General features: G+C 37.5%; 1 protein-coding gene across 5 annotated transcripts in view; it reads left to right on the top strand.

Annotated features, from left to right (window-relative positions):
• CCDC138 (coiled-coil domain containing 138) overlaps positions 1 to 14,389 on the top strand; it is a 128,462-nt gene that overhangs the window by 24,660 nt on the left and 89,413 nt on the right. For 4 of the 5 annotated variants that reach the window (XM_045981534.1, XM_045981532.1, XM_045981531.1 and 1 more), the window contains 3 exons: positions 712 to 831; positions 11,333 to 11,410; positions 11,515 to 11,622. In XM_045981534.1, coding sequence (XP_045837490.1) covers positions 712 to 831; positions 11,333 to 11,410; positions 11,515 to 11,622 — 306 coding nt within the window. The remainder of the gene's footprint in view (positions 1 to 711; positions 832 to 11,332; positions 11,411 to 11,514; positions 11,623 to 14,389) is intronic. The other variant, XM_045981533.1, reaches the window with a different exon arrangement.

Below are 14,389 nucleotides of genomic sequence, written 5' to 3'. Positions count from 1 at the left end.
ACATATTTACACTTTAAATCAAAATGTGTTATCTCATTTAAATGTAATTATACGGTTAAGGTAGTGGGTACTAGGGAGGGCACGTATTGCATGGAGCATTGGGTGTGGTGCAAAAACAATGAATACTGTTATGCTGAAAATAAATAAATTTAAAAAATAAATGTAATTACACGGTTAAATTATTTGAATTATTTGTAAAGCCGATTAAACAGAAAATAGTTTGAGACTCAGAGAAATTTTATTATGTTTTTAAATTTTTTGAGATGTAAAGAATTTTAGCTACTTAATTAGAACAAGGAATTAGTTCTATCTATGGATATTTCTTTTCAAGGGTAACTTAAATCTTAAATTTTAATTTATAAAGCTATGAATAACTAACTAGTCTCCTGAGGAAGATAAGAAATCTCTCATTGTTTTATCATTCCATGATGTGATAGAAATTATTTCAGTGTGATCCAGTGGATTTTTTTTGAGCAGAAACAAAATAGTTTTTTAATAGGAACTTAACAAATGCTTTTAATGCTTAGTTATTACATTGGTTGATGACACAGTTTTTATAAATTATTTTCAGTATTAGTCATATATGCTTAAATGCACTAATTAAAGTCCTGATTCAAGGAGTTCTAATTTTTAATTGATTTGTGTTAAATAGCATTAGTGACATGGAATCCTTACCTAATTTTTAGATCAGACTTTTTTTTCCCCTTCTAGCAACATGATGCAGAAGTTGAGCACTTAACTGAAGTTCTTAAGGAAAGAAACAAAGAAAGCAAGAGGCTAAGGTCCTCTTTTGATGCACTGAAAGAACTGAATGATAACTTAAAAAAGCAGGTAAGACCTATTTTAATAAATACTAGATTATAAGATTTTTAAAACTTATATCATCTTATTTAATAAATTATATATCAGTCTTGGAATATATTCTAGCTAGAGGAAGTTTTAATTAACTTTATTTGCTAATTTTATTTCCTATAATACTTGGAAATATAAATATGGTATTCTTAAACTTTTGATTTCTCATCATCTGTTTTAGCATCCAGCTGAGATTTTTTTTTTTAAAGGACTTTTTTTTTTTTTTAAAGATTTTATTTATTTATTTGACAGAGAGAGATCACAAGTAGATAGAGAGGCAGGCAGAGAGAGAGAGAGAGAGAGAAGCAGGCTTCCTGCTGAGCACAGAGCCCGATGCGGGACTCGATCCCAGGACCCTGAGATCACGACCTGAGCCGAAGGCAGCGGCCTAACCCATAACCCACTGAGCCACCCAGGCGCCCCCAGCTGAGATGTTTTTACAGTTTGGAATTTTTTAAATATAAGAGCAATTAATAGATTTAAAACAAGCAAAAAAAATTAAAAAGACATGATAATCTGGGGAGTTTTAGGCATTGTTTTTAGCTAATACTTCTTTTAACTGCTATTTTACACCACTGCTTATTTAACATTCATTTATTTTTTGGACATCTGTTATATGCTAGGCACTGTACTAGCATGAATACCAAGTGCTGTCATACAGAGGGCTGTCATATTGTACTGTGATTACTTAAGTGATATGATCTAGGTTACTGCTTAATAAAACTGAAGTTGCAAAGCAAATGTTTTTGTGGGTTGTATCTCTTTTTTTTTTTTAAACTTTTACCAGTTTTTGACTGAAAGATGACAAAGAATACGTTCGAGGGAGATAGGAGAATGATATGTTTGTATTTATGTAAAGAGGAGAAGTAGGTGAGCAGAAATTGGGGTAAATCCAGTCACTTCAAAAATGAAAGCTTTGGGCTGAAAGACTTCATGCATTCTAAAATGTAACTAAGGTCAGACTCTCAGAGATAATATGCATCCTGGAATTCCTTAGGTAGCTATATGTTTTCAGTTTCTGTTTTTGATGTCCTATAGTTACTGCTTGTTACAACCTTTCTCACTGGCAGTGACAACTAGGTACATTTCTCATTTGATCTAAGTTCTTTAGCTTCCCTGAATTCATTTATGGCCTCCCACAGTAGAAGTAGGGATGGCCTTCACTTACTGTAGTTTGGAAGCTTGCTTTATCCCTGGAGAGATTACTTGTTCCCATCACACTCTCAATCTAGTGTGTTCTCTCTCTCTTTAAAAGATTTTATTTATTTGAGAGAGAGAGAATGCAAGAGGAGAGAGCACAAGTCAGGGGATGGGGCAGAGGGAGAGGGAGGAGCAGAAGGAGAGGGAGGAGAAAACTCCCCACTGAGCAGAGAGCCTGATGAGGAGCTCAATCCCAGGACCCTGGGATCATACCCTGAGCTGAAGACAGCTGCTTAACCAACTGAGGCACCCGGGCAACCCCACTCTCTCTCTTTTTAATTGAAGTACAGTTGGTTGACACAAAATATATTAGTTTCAGGTGTAAAACATAATGATTTGACAATGTTATATGGTATACTGTGCTCAACACAAGTGTTTCACTATACAACTTTCACTCTTTCACTATACAACTCTAGCACTCTTTTTTGTTGAGAAGGGTTTCTTTATTTCTTAATAATTTTGTATGTTTGTATGGGTGTGTGGTGAGTGAAGTGGATATGTGAATTATTAAGTGATAGACCTATTGATAATTGGATTTTTGATCTAATGTGACCAAACTGAAAGGGCTTGGGAGAAACCCTTTGGTACCAGCTGGCAGAATGCTTTTTCATGGTTACTCTGTTTAGTGTAGATGAGGAGTCAGCAATTTTATTCTTTAAGGATGAAATAGTAAATATTTTGGGCTCTGTGAGACATATAGTCTGTCATGCCTCAATTCTGACATAATGCAAAAGTAGCTATAGGCAATAAGTAAGTGAATCAGCATGGCTGTAAGATGCTATTTATAACAATAAGTGTTCAGATTTGATCCATGGGCTATAGTTTGCCAGCTTTTGGTGTGATGAATTACTTATATACACACACACATATACAGTTGACCATTGAATATCATGGGTTTGAACTGTGTTCCACTTACATGAAGTTTTTTTTTTTTTTGATAAGTATAGTACAGTGTTTGTAAATATTTTCTCTTCCTTATGATTTTCTCTTTCTTTTTCATGTCAGAGTCTACCATCTTACTTTTATTATTATTTTTTTCTCATTATATTCAGGAGAATTATTCTCCTTTAGTAATCCTGGATATGACAAAGATCAGGCCAGGAATTGCATTTTCCCACTGCTTCTCAAGAGTATGCTCTGCTGATCTGGGTCACTTTGTTCCCTTTCTCCTCCCCTCCTCAGCATCCACCCCTCTTCATTTTTTTTTTTTTTTTTTGATGTTCTTTTTTTCTCTCTCTCTTTTTTTAAAATTTAAATTCCATTAATTCATATAGTATTAGTTTCAGAAATAGAGCTCAGTGATTCCTCAGTCTTACCTAATACCCAGTTCTCATTATATCATATTTCTTAATGTCTATTACCCAGTTACCTCATCGCCCCATACCCTCCCCCTCCAGCAACGCTGTTAGTTTCCTTTGATTAAGAGTCTTTCATTTGTCTCCCTCTCAGATTTTGTCTTGTTTTATTTTTCCCTCCTTCTGCTATAATCCTCTGTTTTGTTTCTTAAATTCTACATGAGTGAAATCATATAATTGTCTTTCTCTGATTAACTTATTCACTCAGCATAATGCCCTCCGGTTCCATCCATTCAATGTAAATGAAAAGATTTCATCCTTTCTGATAGTTAGTATTATTGCATTGTGTATATATATATATACCACATGCTCTTTATCCATTTATCTGTTTATGGACATCCGGGTTCTTTCTACAGTTTCCCTATGGTGGACATTGGGGTGCAGGTGCCTCTTCTGTACATTTTATATCTTTGGGGTAAATACCTGTTGGTGCAATTGTTAGCTTGTAGAGTAGCTCTATTTTTAACTTTTTGAGGAACCTCCATACTGTTTTCCAGAGTGGCTGCACCAGCTTACATTCCTACCAGCAGTATAAGAGATTTCCCCCTTTTTTGCATCCTCACCAACATCCATTGTCCTGACTTGTTAGTTTTAGTCCTTCTGACTGGCATGGGATAGTATCTCATTGTGGTTTTCATTTGTATTTCCTTGATGCCAAGTAATATTGAGACATTTTTTCATGTGTCTGATGGCCATTTGTATGTCTTCTTTGGAGAAATATTTGTTCATGTCTTTGTTTTTGTTTTTTTGGGTGTTGAGTTTGTTAAGTTCTTTCTAAATTTTGGATACTAGCCCTTTATCTGATACGCTATTTGAAAATATCTTTTCCCATTCTGTTGTTGGTTGTCTTTTGGTTTTGTTGACTATTTCGTTTGCTGTGCAAAGGTTTTTTTTATCTTGATGAAGTTCCACTAGTTCAATTGTCCTGTTTCTCTTGCCTTTGGAGACATGTCTAGCAAGAAGATTCTATGACCATGGTCAAAGAGGGTGTTACCTATGTTTTCCTATAGGATTTTGATGGATTCCTGTCTCACATTTAAGTCTTCCATCCATTTTGAGTTTAGTTTTGTGTATGATGTAAGAAAGTGGTCCAGTTTTGGGGCGCCTGGGTGGCTCAGTGGGTTAAGCCGCTGCCTTCGGCTCAGGTCATGATCCCAGGGTCCTGGGATCGAGCCCCGCATCGGGCTCTCTGCTCAGCAGGAAGCCTGCTTCCTCCTCTCTCTCTCTGCCTGCCTCTCTGCCTGCCTCTCTGCCTACTTATGATATCTCTCTGTGTGTCAAATAAATAAAATCTTAAAAAAAAAAAAAAAGAAAGTGGTCCAGTTTCATTTTTCTGCATGTGGCTATCCAATTTTCTCAATACCATTTACTTGAAGAGATTTTTTTTCCTACTGGATATTCCTTCCTGCTTTGTCAGGAATTAGTTGACTACAGAGGTGAGGGTCCATTTTGGTTGCTCTATTCTGTTCCGTTGATCGGTGTGTCTGTTTTTATGCCAGTATCATACTGTCTTGATACTTTGTAATGTAACTTGAGGTCTGGAATTGGGATGCCACCAGCTTTGGTTTTCTTTTTCAACATTCCTTTGGCTATTTGGGGTCTTTTCTGGTTCCATACAAATTCTAGGATTATTTGTTCCAGCTCTGTGAAAAAAGTTGATGGTATTTTGATAGGGATTGCACTAAATGTGTAGATTTCTCTAGGTAGCCTAGTCATTTTCACAATATTTGTTCTCTAATCTATGAGCATAGAGCGTTTTTCCATTTCCTTATGTTGTCCTCAATTTGTTTCATGAGTGTTCTATGAGTACAGATTCTTTGCCTCTTCGTTTAGATTTATTCTTAGGTATCTTATGGTTTTTGGTGGAATTATAAATGGGATCTTATCAGGCATGTTTTGAACAGTTGTGTTTTCATTTTCATTTGTTTTCATGAATTTTAATTCTTCCTTAATGTCCTGGTTGACCCATTTATTCTTTAATAGGATGCTCTTCAGTCTCCATGTATTTGAGTTCTTTCCAACTTTCCTCTTGTGATTGAATTCAAGTTCCAAAGCATTGTGGTCTGAAAATATGCAGGGAATAATCCTAGTCTTTTTATACTGGTTGAGACCTGATTTGTGACCACATATGTAATCTATTCTGGAGAATGTTCTAGGTGCACTAGAAAGAAGAATGTGTATTCTGTTGCTTTGGGATGGAATGATATGAATATATCTGTAAAGTCCATCAGGTCCAGTGTGTCCTTCAAAGCCCTTGTTTCCTTGTTAATCTTCTGTTTATATCATCTGTCCATTGCAGTGAGTGAAGTGTTGAAGTCCTCAGTGATTATTGTATTATTATCAATGTTTTTCTTTAATTTTGTTATTAATTGGTTTATATATTTGGCTTTTCCCAAGTTAGCAGCATATTTACAGTTGTTAGATCTTCGTGTTGGATAGACCCTTTAATTATGACAGTGTCCCTCTTAATCTTTTATTACAGTCTTTGTTTTAAAATCTAATTTTTCTAGAGTAACGATTGCTACCCCAGCTTTCTTTTGATGTCCATTAGCATAATAAATGGTTCTTCACCCCCTTATTTTCAACCTGGAGGTGTCTTTGGGTCTAAAATGAGTCTCTTGCAGATAGCGTATCAATGGGTTTTGCTTTTTAAAGACTTTTAAAGATTTTATTTATTTGAGAGAGAGAGAGCACAAGCAGGGGGAGTGGGAGGCAGAAAAAGGGCAAGCAGGTTTCCCACTGACCAAGGAGCCTGATGTGGGGTTTGATCCCAGGGTCTCAGGATCATGACGTGAGCCGAAGGCAGACTGACTGAGCCACCCAGGCTCCCTGGTCCTGCTTTTTTATCCAGTCTGATACCCTATGTCTTTTGATTGAAGCATTTAGCCCATTTACATTGACAGAAACTATGGAAAGATTTGAATTTAGTGCTATTGTATTACCTGTAAAGTTACTGTTTTTGTATATTGTGTTGGTCCTTTTTGGTCTTTGTTACTTTCAGGCTCTCTCTTTGCTTAAAGGAGCCCCTCTAATAAATATTTCTTGCAGGGCTGGTTTAGTGATCACAAATTATTTTAGTTTCTCTTTGTCCTGTAAGCTTTTTATTTCTTCTTATTTTGAATGGCAGCCTGCTGGTAAAGTATTCTTGGCTGCATAGTTTTCTCATTCAGCACCCTGAATATGTCATGCCAGTCCTTTCTGGCCTGCCAGGTCTCTGTGGATAGATCTGCTGCCAGTCTGATGTTTCTACCCTTGTAGGTTACCAACCTCTTGTCCCGAGCTGCTTTCAGGATTTTCTTTGTCTTGAGATTTGCAAGCTTCACTATTATGTTTTGAAGTATTGACCTATTTTTAATGATTTTGAGGGGGATTCTCAGTGCCTCCTGAACTAGAATGCCTGTTTCCCTCCCCAGAATGGGAAGTTCTCAGGTATAATTTGCTCAGGTATACCTTCTTCCTCCTCCCCTTTCCTCTTTTTCTGTAATCTCAATTATTCTTTTTTTTTATTTTTTTTTAAAGATTTTATTTATTTATTTGACAGAGAGAGATCACAAGTAGGCAGAGAGGCAGGCAGAGAGAGAGGGAAGCAGGCTCCCTGCTGAGCAGAGAGCCTGATGCGGGACTCGATCCTAGGACCCTGAGATCATGACCTGAGCTGAAGGCAGAGGCTTAACCCACTGAGTCACCCAGGCACCCCCTGTAATCTCAATTATTCTAATAATTGTTTTGCTTTATGATATCACTGATGTCTTGAATTCTCCCTTGTGATCCAGTAGTTGTTTATCTCACTTTTTCTCAGCTTCTTTATTCTCCATCATTTTGTCTTTTATATCACTAATTCTGTCTTCTGCGCATTCACCCTAGCAGTTAGAGCCTCCATTTTTTTTTTTTTTTTTTTTACAATTTTATATATTTATTTGTCAGAGAGACAGCACAAGCAGGGGATCAGCAGTCAGAGGGAGAAGCAGGCCCCCCGCTGAGCGAGGAACCCAGTTTGCAACTCGGTTTCAGGATTCTGGGATCATGACCTGAGCTGAAGGCAGACGCTTAACCAACTGAGCCACCTGGGCATCCCTAGAGCCTACATTTTTTAATTGCATCTCATTAATAGCCTTTTTTATTTCAACTTGATAAAATTTTAGTTGTTTTATTCTTCCTGGCAGGGATTCTGTAGTGTCTTCTATGCTTTTTTTCAAGGCAAGCTAGTGTATTTATTATTGTTATTCTGAACTCTGTTACCAGTATCTTACTTATATCCATACTGATTAGGTTCCTGGCAGTCAGAAGTACTTCTTCTTTCTTTTGAGGTGAGTTTTTCCATCTTGTTATTCTGTCCAGAGAATAGACGAATGAGAGAACAAAAATACTAAAATGGCAACAATGACCCCAGATAAATACACACTAAACAAATCAGAAGAGCCTCGAAACAGAAAAAAATTTTTTTTAATAAATAAATAAATAAATAAATGGGAGAGAATATAATTAGACAGGTGAACAGAACAGAGCAATATATTGGATCCTGTATGTAGTTTGGTCTCTTAGTTGGAAAACTAGATCCCGGGACACCTGAGTGCTCAGTCGGTTAAACATCTGCCTTTGGCTCAGGTCATGATCCAAGAATCCCCCTTTGGGCTCCTTGCTCAGTGGGGTTCCTGCTTCTCACTCTGCCTGCCACCCCCCACTTGTTTTCTCTCTCTCTCTGACAAATAAGTAAAACCTTTAAACACACACACACACACATACACACACACAAAAGGGGCACCTGGCTGGCTCAGTGGGTTAAGTGTCTGCCTTTGGCTCAGGTCATGATCTCAGGGTCCTGGGATCAAGCCCCACAATGGGCTCCCTACTCATTGGGGAGTCTGTTTTTCCCTCTCCCTCTGCTGCTCTGCCTGCTTGTATGCTCACTCTTTCTCTGTCAAATAAATAAATACAATCTTAAAAAAAAAACTAGGTCCCAAAATTGTAAAAAAGGAAAAACTTATATATATACAAAAATAAAATTAAATACAATGAAAGGATAGAATGTAACTGTAAAAATGAAAATAAAAAGAGAAAAAAAAGAGTTGACAAAATAAGAAATTGGTTGAAAAGGAGAGAGAAAAGAAGTATTAAATTTGGAAGACTAACCATGAGGAAAAAACCCATGAATTCTATATACTGTTTTCCCCTAGCACTGGATAATAGGTAAACTTGGTCATAACTGGATGGTCTTGCTGATCTTCTGGGGGAGGGGGCTATTGCACTGATTGTCAGGTGTCTTTGCCCCAGGAGGAACTGTACTGCCCCATGTCAGGAGTCAGGATATGTAATTGGCCCTGGATTCCTCTGTGTTGCTTTTGTTCCCTGCAGGCTTTCTGTGCTGCTTTAGAGATTGAGAATGGAAATGGCAGCCTCACGATCTCTAGCCACAGAGCTGAAAGCTCATGCCCCACCGCCGCACACCGCCCCCACTCCTCAGTGTGCCCTTGGGGAGAAGCAGTCAACCATTCCTGTGTCCCTGGTCTCTGTCTGCAGTCCGTGCTTACCTAACCTGTGACTGAGCATTTCTGTTTCAGGCATGTGACTCTGCTTTAAGTCTCCAAACCCTGCGGACTTCTGTGGTGTGTACCTGCACCATTCCTTCTGGGGAAGGAGGGTCATCTCCTTGAGGTTCTGCCATTTATTTGCTGGTTCCCTGCTCAGAGGGAGGTTATCCAGCTGTTCTGCAGATTGTGATTTATGGCAACAGTGTTCTGAAAGTCTGCTCCTAGGCTTACTGATGTAGCTGGCTTTTCCGCTCTGATGCCTGGGAACTCTACCACAGTCACGTACCCCTGTTCTTTCTGTTACCCCTGGGATCCTGAGAGCACACTGTCCCACCTAGGATTCCTCCCTGCTTGGCCACCTGAGTACCTTTCAGACAGGGCTGCCCCACCCCAGAGCAGACTTCTGAAAGTTCTGATTTTGTGCCCCACTACTATATTGCGTTCTGGTAGTCGGCTCTCTGTGGCTCCCTATTCTCGTGGTTTATCTTCCAATATATTGCCTGGGATTCACTTTGCCACACCTCCTACCTTACAGAAAGTGGTTGCTTTTCTATTTGTAGAATTACAGCAGTTCTTTTCTTAGAGCTCTGGTTCAGTTTACAGGAGTTTCAAATGATTTGATAGCTCTCTAGCTGAATTCCTGGGACCAGACAAAACTAAGATCTCCTGCTCTTCCACCATCTTGGAATGTCTCTCCTTATGATTTTCCTAATAACCTGTTGTTTTCTCCAGCTGACTTCAATATAAGAACATTGTATATGATACATATAACATAAAAAGTATGTGTTAATTGACTGTTTATGTTATCACTAAGGCTCCTTGTCAACAGTAAGCTACTAGTAAAGTGTTTTGGGGAGTGAAAAGTTCTATGTGAATTTTTTATTGCCCAGGGGTCGATGACCATCACCCTTGCATGGTTCAAAGCTTAACTATATTTCAAAATTGCTAAATAAAAAGGTAAGTTATTTCTGTGACTGACTTGCATAGTAATTTATGGTAGCATTGGACATAAATAAGTCTGCAATAATAACAATAATGATGATGATAATAATACAATTTCCATTAAGTCTTGCCAAGCTGAGGAGTCAGGGATTAATATTCAAGACTCATCAGGCTTTAGGGTCCTTGTGAATACCATAGGCTTTCATTTGAAAGGATCAGGGTCGCATCCTAGGAAGAGGCAAATTATAGATATGGAACCCTCCTCAAGCTGAAATGTGGTCTTAACTGATCTCAGTTCCTGTTTAAAGTCCCCATTTGGGGTATCTAGCAAAGAAAAGAATGAGCCCTCGCTGAAAGAAAATAATTATGTACAAAATTTATGAATTTTCTTTGTCATTCTATACAAAATTAATCATTACATTAACAGAATCACATGAATCACTGTATTCTACTCATGAAACCAATATTGAACTGCATGTTAACTAAATAGAATTTAAGAAAAATTATAAAAAGACAGAATCACATAACTCAATATAAAGAGAACAAAAATGCCCAAGACAATATGAATATACCTAGCAATGATCAAGATATTGGACCTAGTAGGCAGTGACTTCAAAATAATGATTAATATGTTCAAGAAAGTAGAAAAAAAAGATTGGGAACTTTGTTAGAGAAGGAGAATTTATAAAAAGGAATTAAAATGAAATTCTGAAACTTAAAAATACACTAATTGAATTTCAGAACTCCAGCGAATGGGTTTAATAGCAGATGAGATGCAGCAGAAGACAGGATTAACAAACTGGAAGATCATTTCCTAATGATCCTAAAAAGTTTTGAAATAAAATCATTTCCTAATGATTCCTAAAAAGTTTTGAAATAAAAACATTGGAGAAAGAATAAACAAATTTATAAAAGAGATATGTTCCGATAAAATTTTTAACATGGGAGTTCAAAAGAGATCATAGGACAAAAACAAAATATGTGAAGAGAAATGGCCACGTATTATCCAAAACTTGTAAAAACAATAAATTATGTTACGTCTAAGCAGGATAAATGTTGAGGAAAACCATACGTAAGAACATTGATTTAAGACTGCTGAAAACATGAGAAAAAGATAAAAGAAGGAGCAGTAAGACTTATGACTTTCTTTTAAGGAGGAAACATCACATACCTTAAATATAAATAGAAGAAGAGAAAAACCCTCCTTGTATGAGGCCAGGATAACCTTGAAACTAAATGTATCAAGATTATTACAAGAAAAGAAATATTTTTATACATTTCAAAATGATTTCTGTAAGTTTAATTACTATGAGCATGATCTTCTTTAATTATGAATGCTGCCTCTGTTTTGTTAACACTGTTTGGTTATATAGACTAGATAATATATTTGTAAAACCTTTAGTATGAAATCAGCTTAAGTTTTATATTGAAGTATTTAATGTTTTCTCACTTTAGTTAAATGAAGTAAGTGAAGAAAATAAGAAGATGGAGATTCAGGCTAAGAGAGTTCAAGCTCGTTTAGATAATTTACAGGTAAGTTGCCTGCTCTTGACACAAGTGAATTTTAAATGATTGCTTTTGGATTTTCTCACCTTTAATACAATTGTATTTTAATTCATGGATATGTACTGTTGCAGAGGAAGTATGAGTTTATGACAATACAGAGATTGAAGGGAAATTCACATGCTGCTAATGAAGCGAAAAGTTTAAAACAAGATAAAGTACCAGTCTCAAAAACTCACAAGGTATGATACGATTGAAAATTTCTCCAATAGAAAACAAAGACATTTTCTCTTTGTTCTTGAATCTATTTTTGGCAAACATCGTTTTGGTATGAAAGGGTTTACCATAATAATTCCTTTACAGAGAAATATCTGTATAATATTTCTAATATACTTTTATTTACAAAAGCAAAACAAGTGTTTCAGGCACAGACCTTAGGCCTAATAAGAGCTTTGTTTTTTGTTGTGTTTTAAGATTCCACAAGCTTTCCATGTTTTCTCTCAAGACTTCAATCCATGCCTGAACGAACTTTATTTACTAATTTTTTCTAAGGACTTTTTTATTTTGAGATATAAATTACGTACAGTAATATAATGCAGAGACCGTTAAGTATATAGCTTAGTCAGTTTTGTCAAATGCCTATATTCATGTAACCTGCAACTAGATATAGAACATTTCCGTCACCGTAGAAGGTTCCCTTTATGTCCCTTCTCAGTTCTTCCCTGTGAGAGGTAGCTGTTAATCTGATTTCTATCACCATAAATTAATTTTAGAACTATTTTAGAACTTAGAACTATTTTAGAACTAATTTAGAACTATTTTAGAACTTCGGCCATTGGGGTTGTATAGTGTACACTCATTTATGTAAGCCTTATTTTGCTCATCATGACATTGGGTATATCAGTAGTTTGTTCCTCTATTGCTTGGTAGTATTCCACTATATGAATAGGTCACAATTTACTTATCCATTCTTCTTTTAATAGACACCTGGGCTATTCCTACCTTTTGTCTATTATGAAAAAAGCCGCTATGAATGTTTACATACAAAACTTTTAGTGGACAGATGTTTTCATTCCCCTTGGAAATACAGCCAAGACTGGAATTTCTGGGTCATAGATACTTGACTTTTTGTGAAACTGCCAGTTTTCCGAAGCAGTTATATCATTTTATACTCCTACTAACAATGTTTGAATGTTAGTTACTCCAAAACTATGCCAACATTTGGTATTTTCACTTTTTCATTTTGACCTTTTCAATGGGTGGCTAGTGATACCTCACTGTAGGCTGTGAATAATTTTGATAAATCCTCTAGTTCTTTTCTTAAAGTAGGAATACAGCATCATTTAAAGATAGTTGTGGAGGAATCTCAGTAACAAAATCAGGAGCCACCATTGGGCGGTGTGACTCTAAAGGTGTTAACAGTCTGGCTGGCCTATGATGAAGATACCATGGCTCAGCGGACCAAATTCAATAAAAGATTGCTGTGCAGAACCCTCTGTTCTTGGAGCTGTTGGAGCTGACATTCTGTACAGGGAGTATGCTGAGGATGACATCCGTCAACAGAAGATTGAGCATCTTTACCAAAAGTCCTGGTACATCTGTAAGACCAGGCTTTATGTGAACTGCTTCTCTTGCACTTCTGGATGCTCGCACCTGGAGGTGCTGCTGAATGTGAGCAGGAGTTTTAGCAATTCAAGCCTGTGTCTGCCGAGATCAAAGAGGACCTCGTCTCCCAGGCCTTCACTGAGTTCGCAGTTTAAACATTTCCTGGGGCACCTGGGTGGCTCAGTGGATTAAGCCACTGCCTTCGGCTCGGGTCATGATCTCAGGGTCCTGGGATCGAGCCCTGCATCGGGCTCTCTGCTCCGCAGGGAGACTGCTTCCTCCTCTCTCTCTGCCTGCCTCTCTGCCTACTTGTGATCTCTCTCTCTGTCAAATAAATAAATAAAATCTTAAAAAACCAAAAACATTTCCACCCATGTTTTATAGACCTGATTGCAGATGGAGAAGCATACCTCAGTAGTCAACATGTTGGCCTCCTTCAGCAACTAGAGGACCTTGGACTTCCTGTTAGTCTCTCTGCACTGCTCACCTCAGGCTACCTGTAGTGTAGATGTGCCCATTGAGAGTGGGCAGACTGTCAAGGAGTTCTGCCACCAGGAGGTAGAGGTCATGTACAGGGATAATAACAACATCTATACCATCCTGCTGGCCCAGGCCCTCAGGGTTTCCATCCAGGTGGGTGGAGGGGACCATAGCAAGGGCATCAACACCAACCTGCACATCTTTCCTGAGGGTTCCAAACCCAAGGTCTACCTTCTCTCCTGGCCTGCACCTATGATTTTGTGTATAAATAGGGCCAGCTTTGGCCTGCCACTGCCCTCTGCCAGGTAACACATATGTATAGAAATCTTTTTTGTGGTTGTAAATGAAAATATTTCACTACCCCTACCCTCACCTTCTTCCTGTCATACAACGTTCCATGTTTTATTAAAGGGGATGCCTTTATACTTAGTACTTAAGATGATTGAAGTTATTATCTAAAGTTTCCATTTGAAGAAAACAGGTTAAAATTACCCCTGTTCAGAACAATCCTAAAATGTGTTTGGAAGCAGAAAAGACCCCAAATGGCCAAAGGAGTGTTGAAAAAGAAGACCAAAGCTGGAAGCTTCACAATTCTGGACTTCAAGCTGTATTACAAAGCTTTAGTCATTAAGACTGTATGGTACTGGCAGAAAAACAGACACATAGATCAGTGGAAGAGAATAGAGAACCCAGAAATGAACCCTCAACTTTATGGTCAACTAATCATCAACAAATAGGAAAGAATATACAGTGGAAAAAAAGACCATATCTTCAACAAATGGTGTTGGGAAAATTGGACAGCCACATGCAGAAGAATGAAACTGAACCACTTTCTTACACCATACACAAAAATAAACTCAAAATGCTTGAAAGATGTAAATGTGAGACAGGAATGCATCAAAATCCTAGAGCAGAACACAGGTA

Source organism: Meles meles, chromosome 16, assembly GCF_922984935.1.
Source record: "Meles meles chromosome 16, mMelMel3.1 paternal haplotype, whole genome shotgun sequence".
In the NCBI taxonomy this organism is placed as follows: domain Eukaryota; kingdom Metazoa; phylum Chordata; class Mammalia; order Carnivora; family Mustelidae; genus Meles; species Meles meles.
This window is presented reverse-complemented; position numbering and strand designations above follow the sequence as displayed.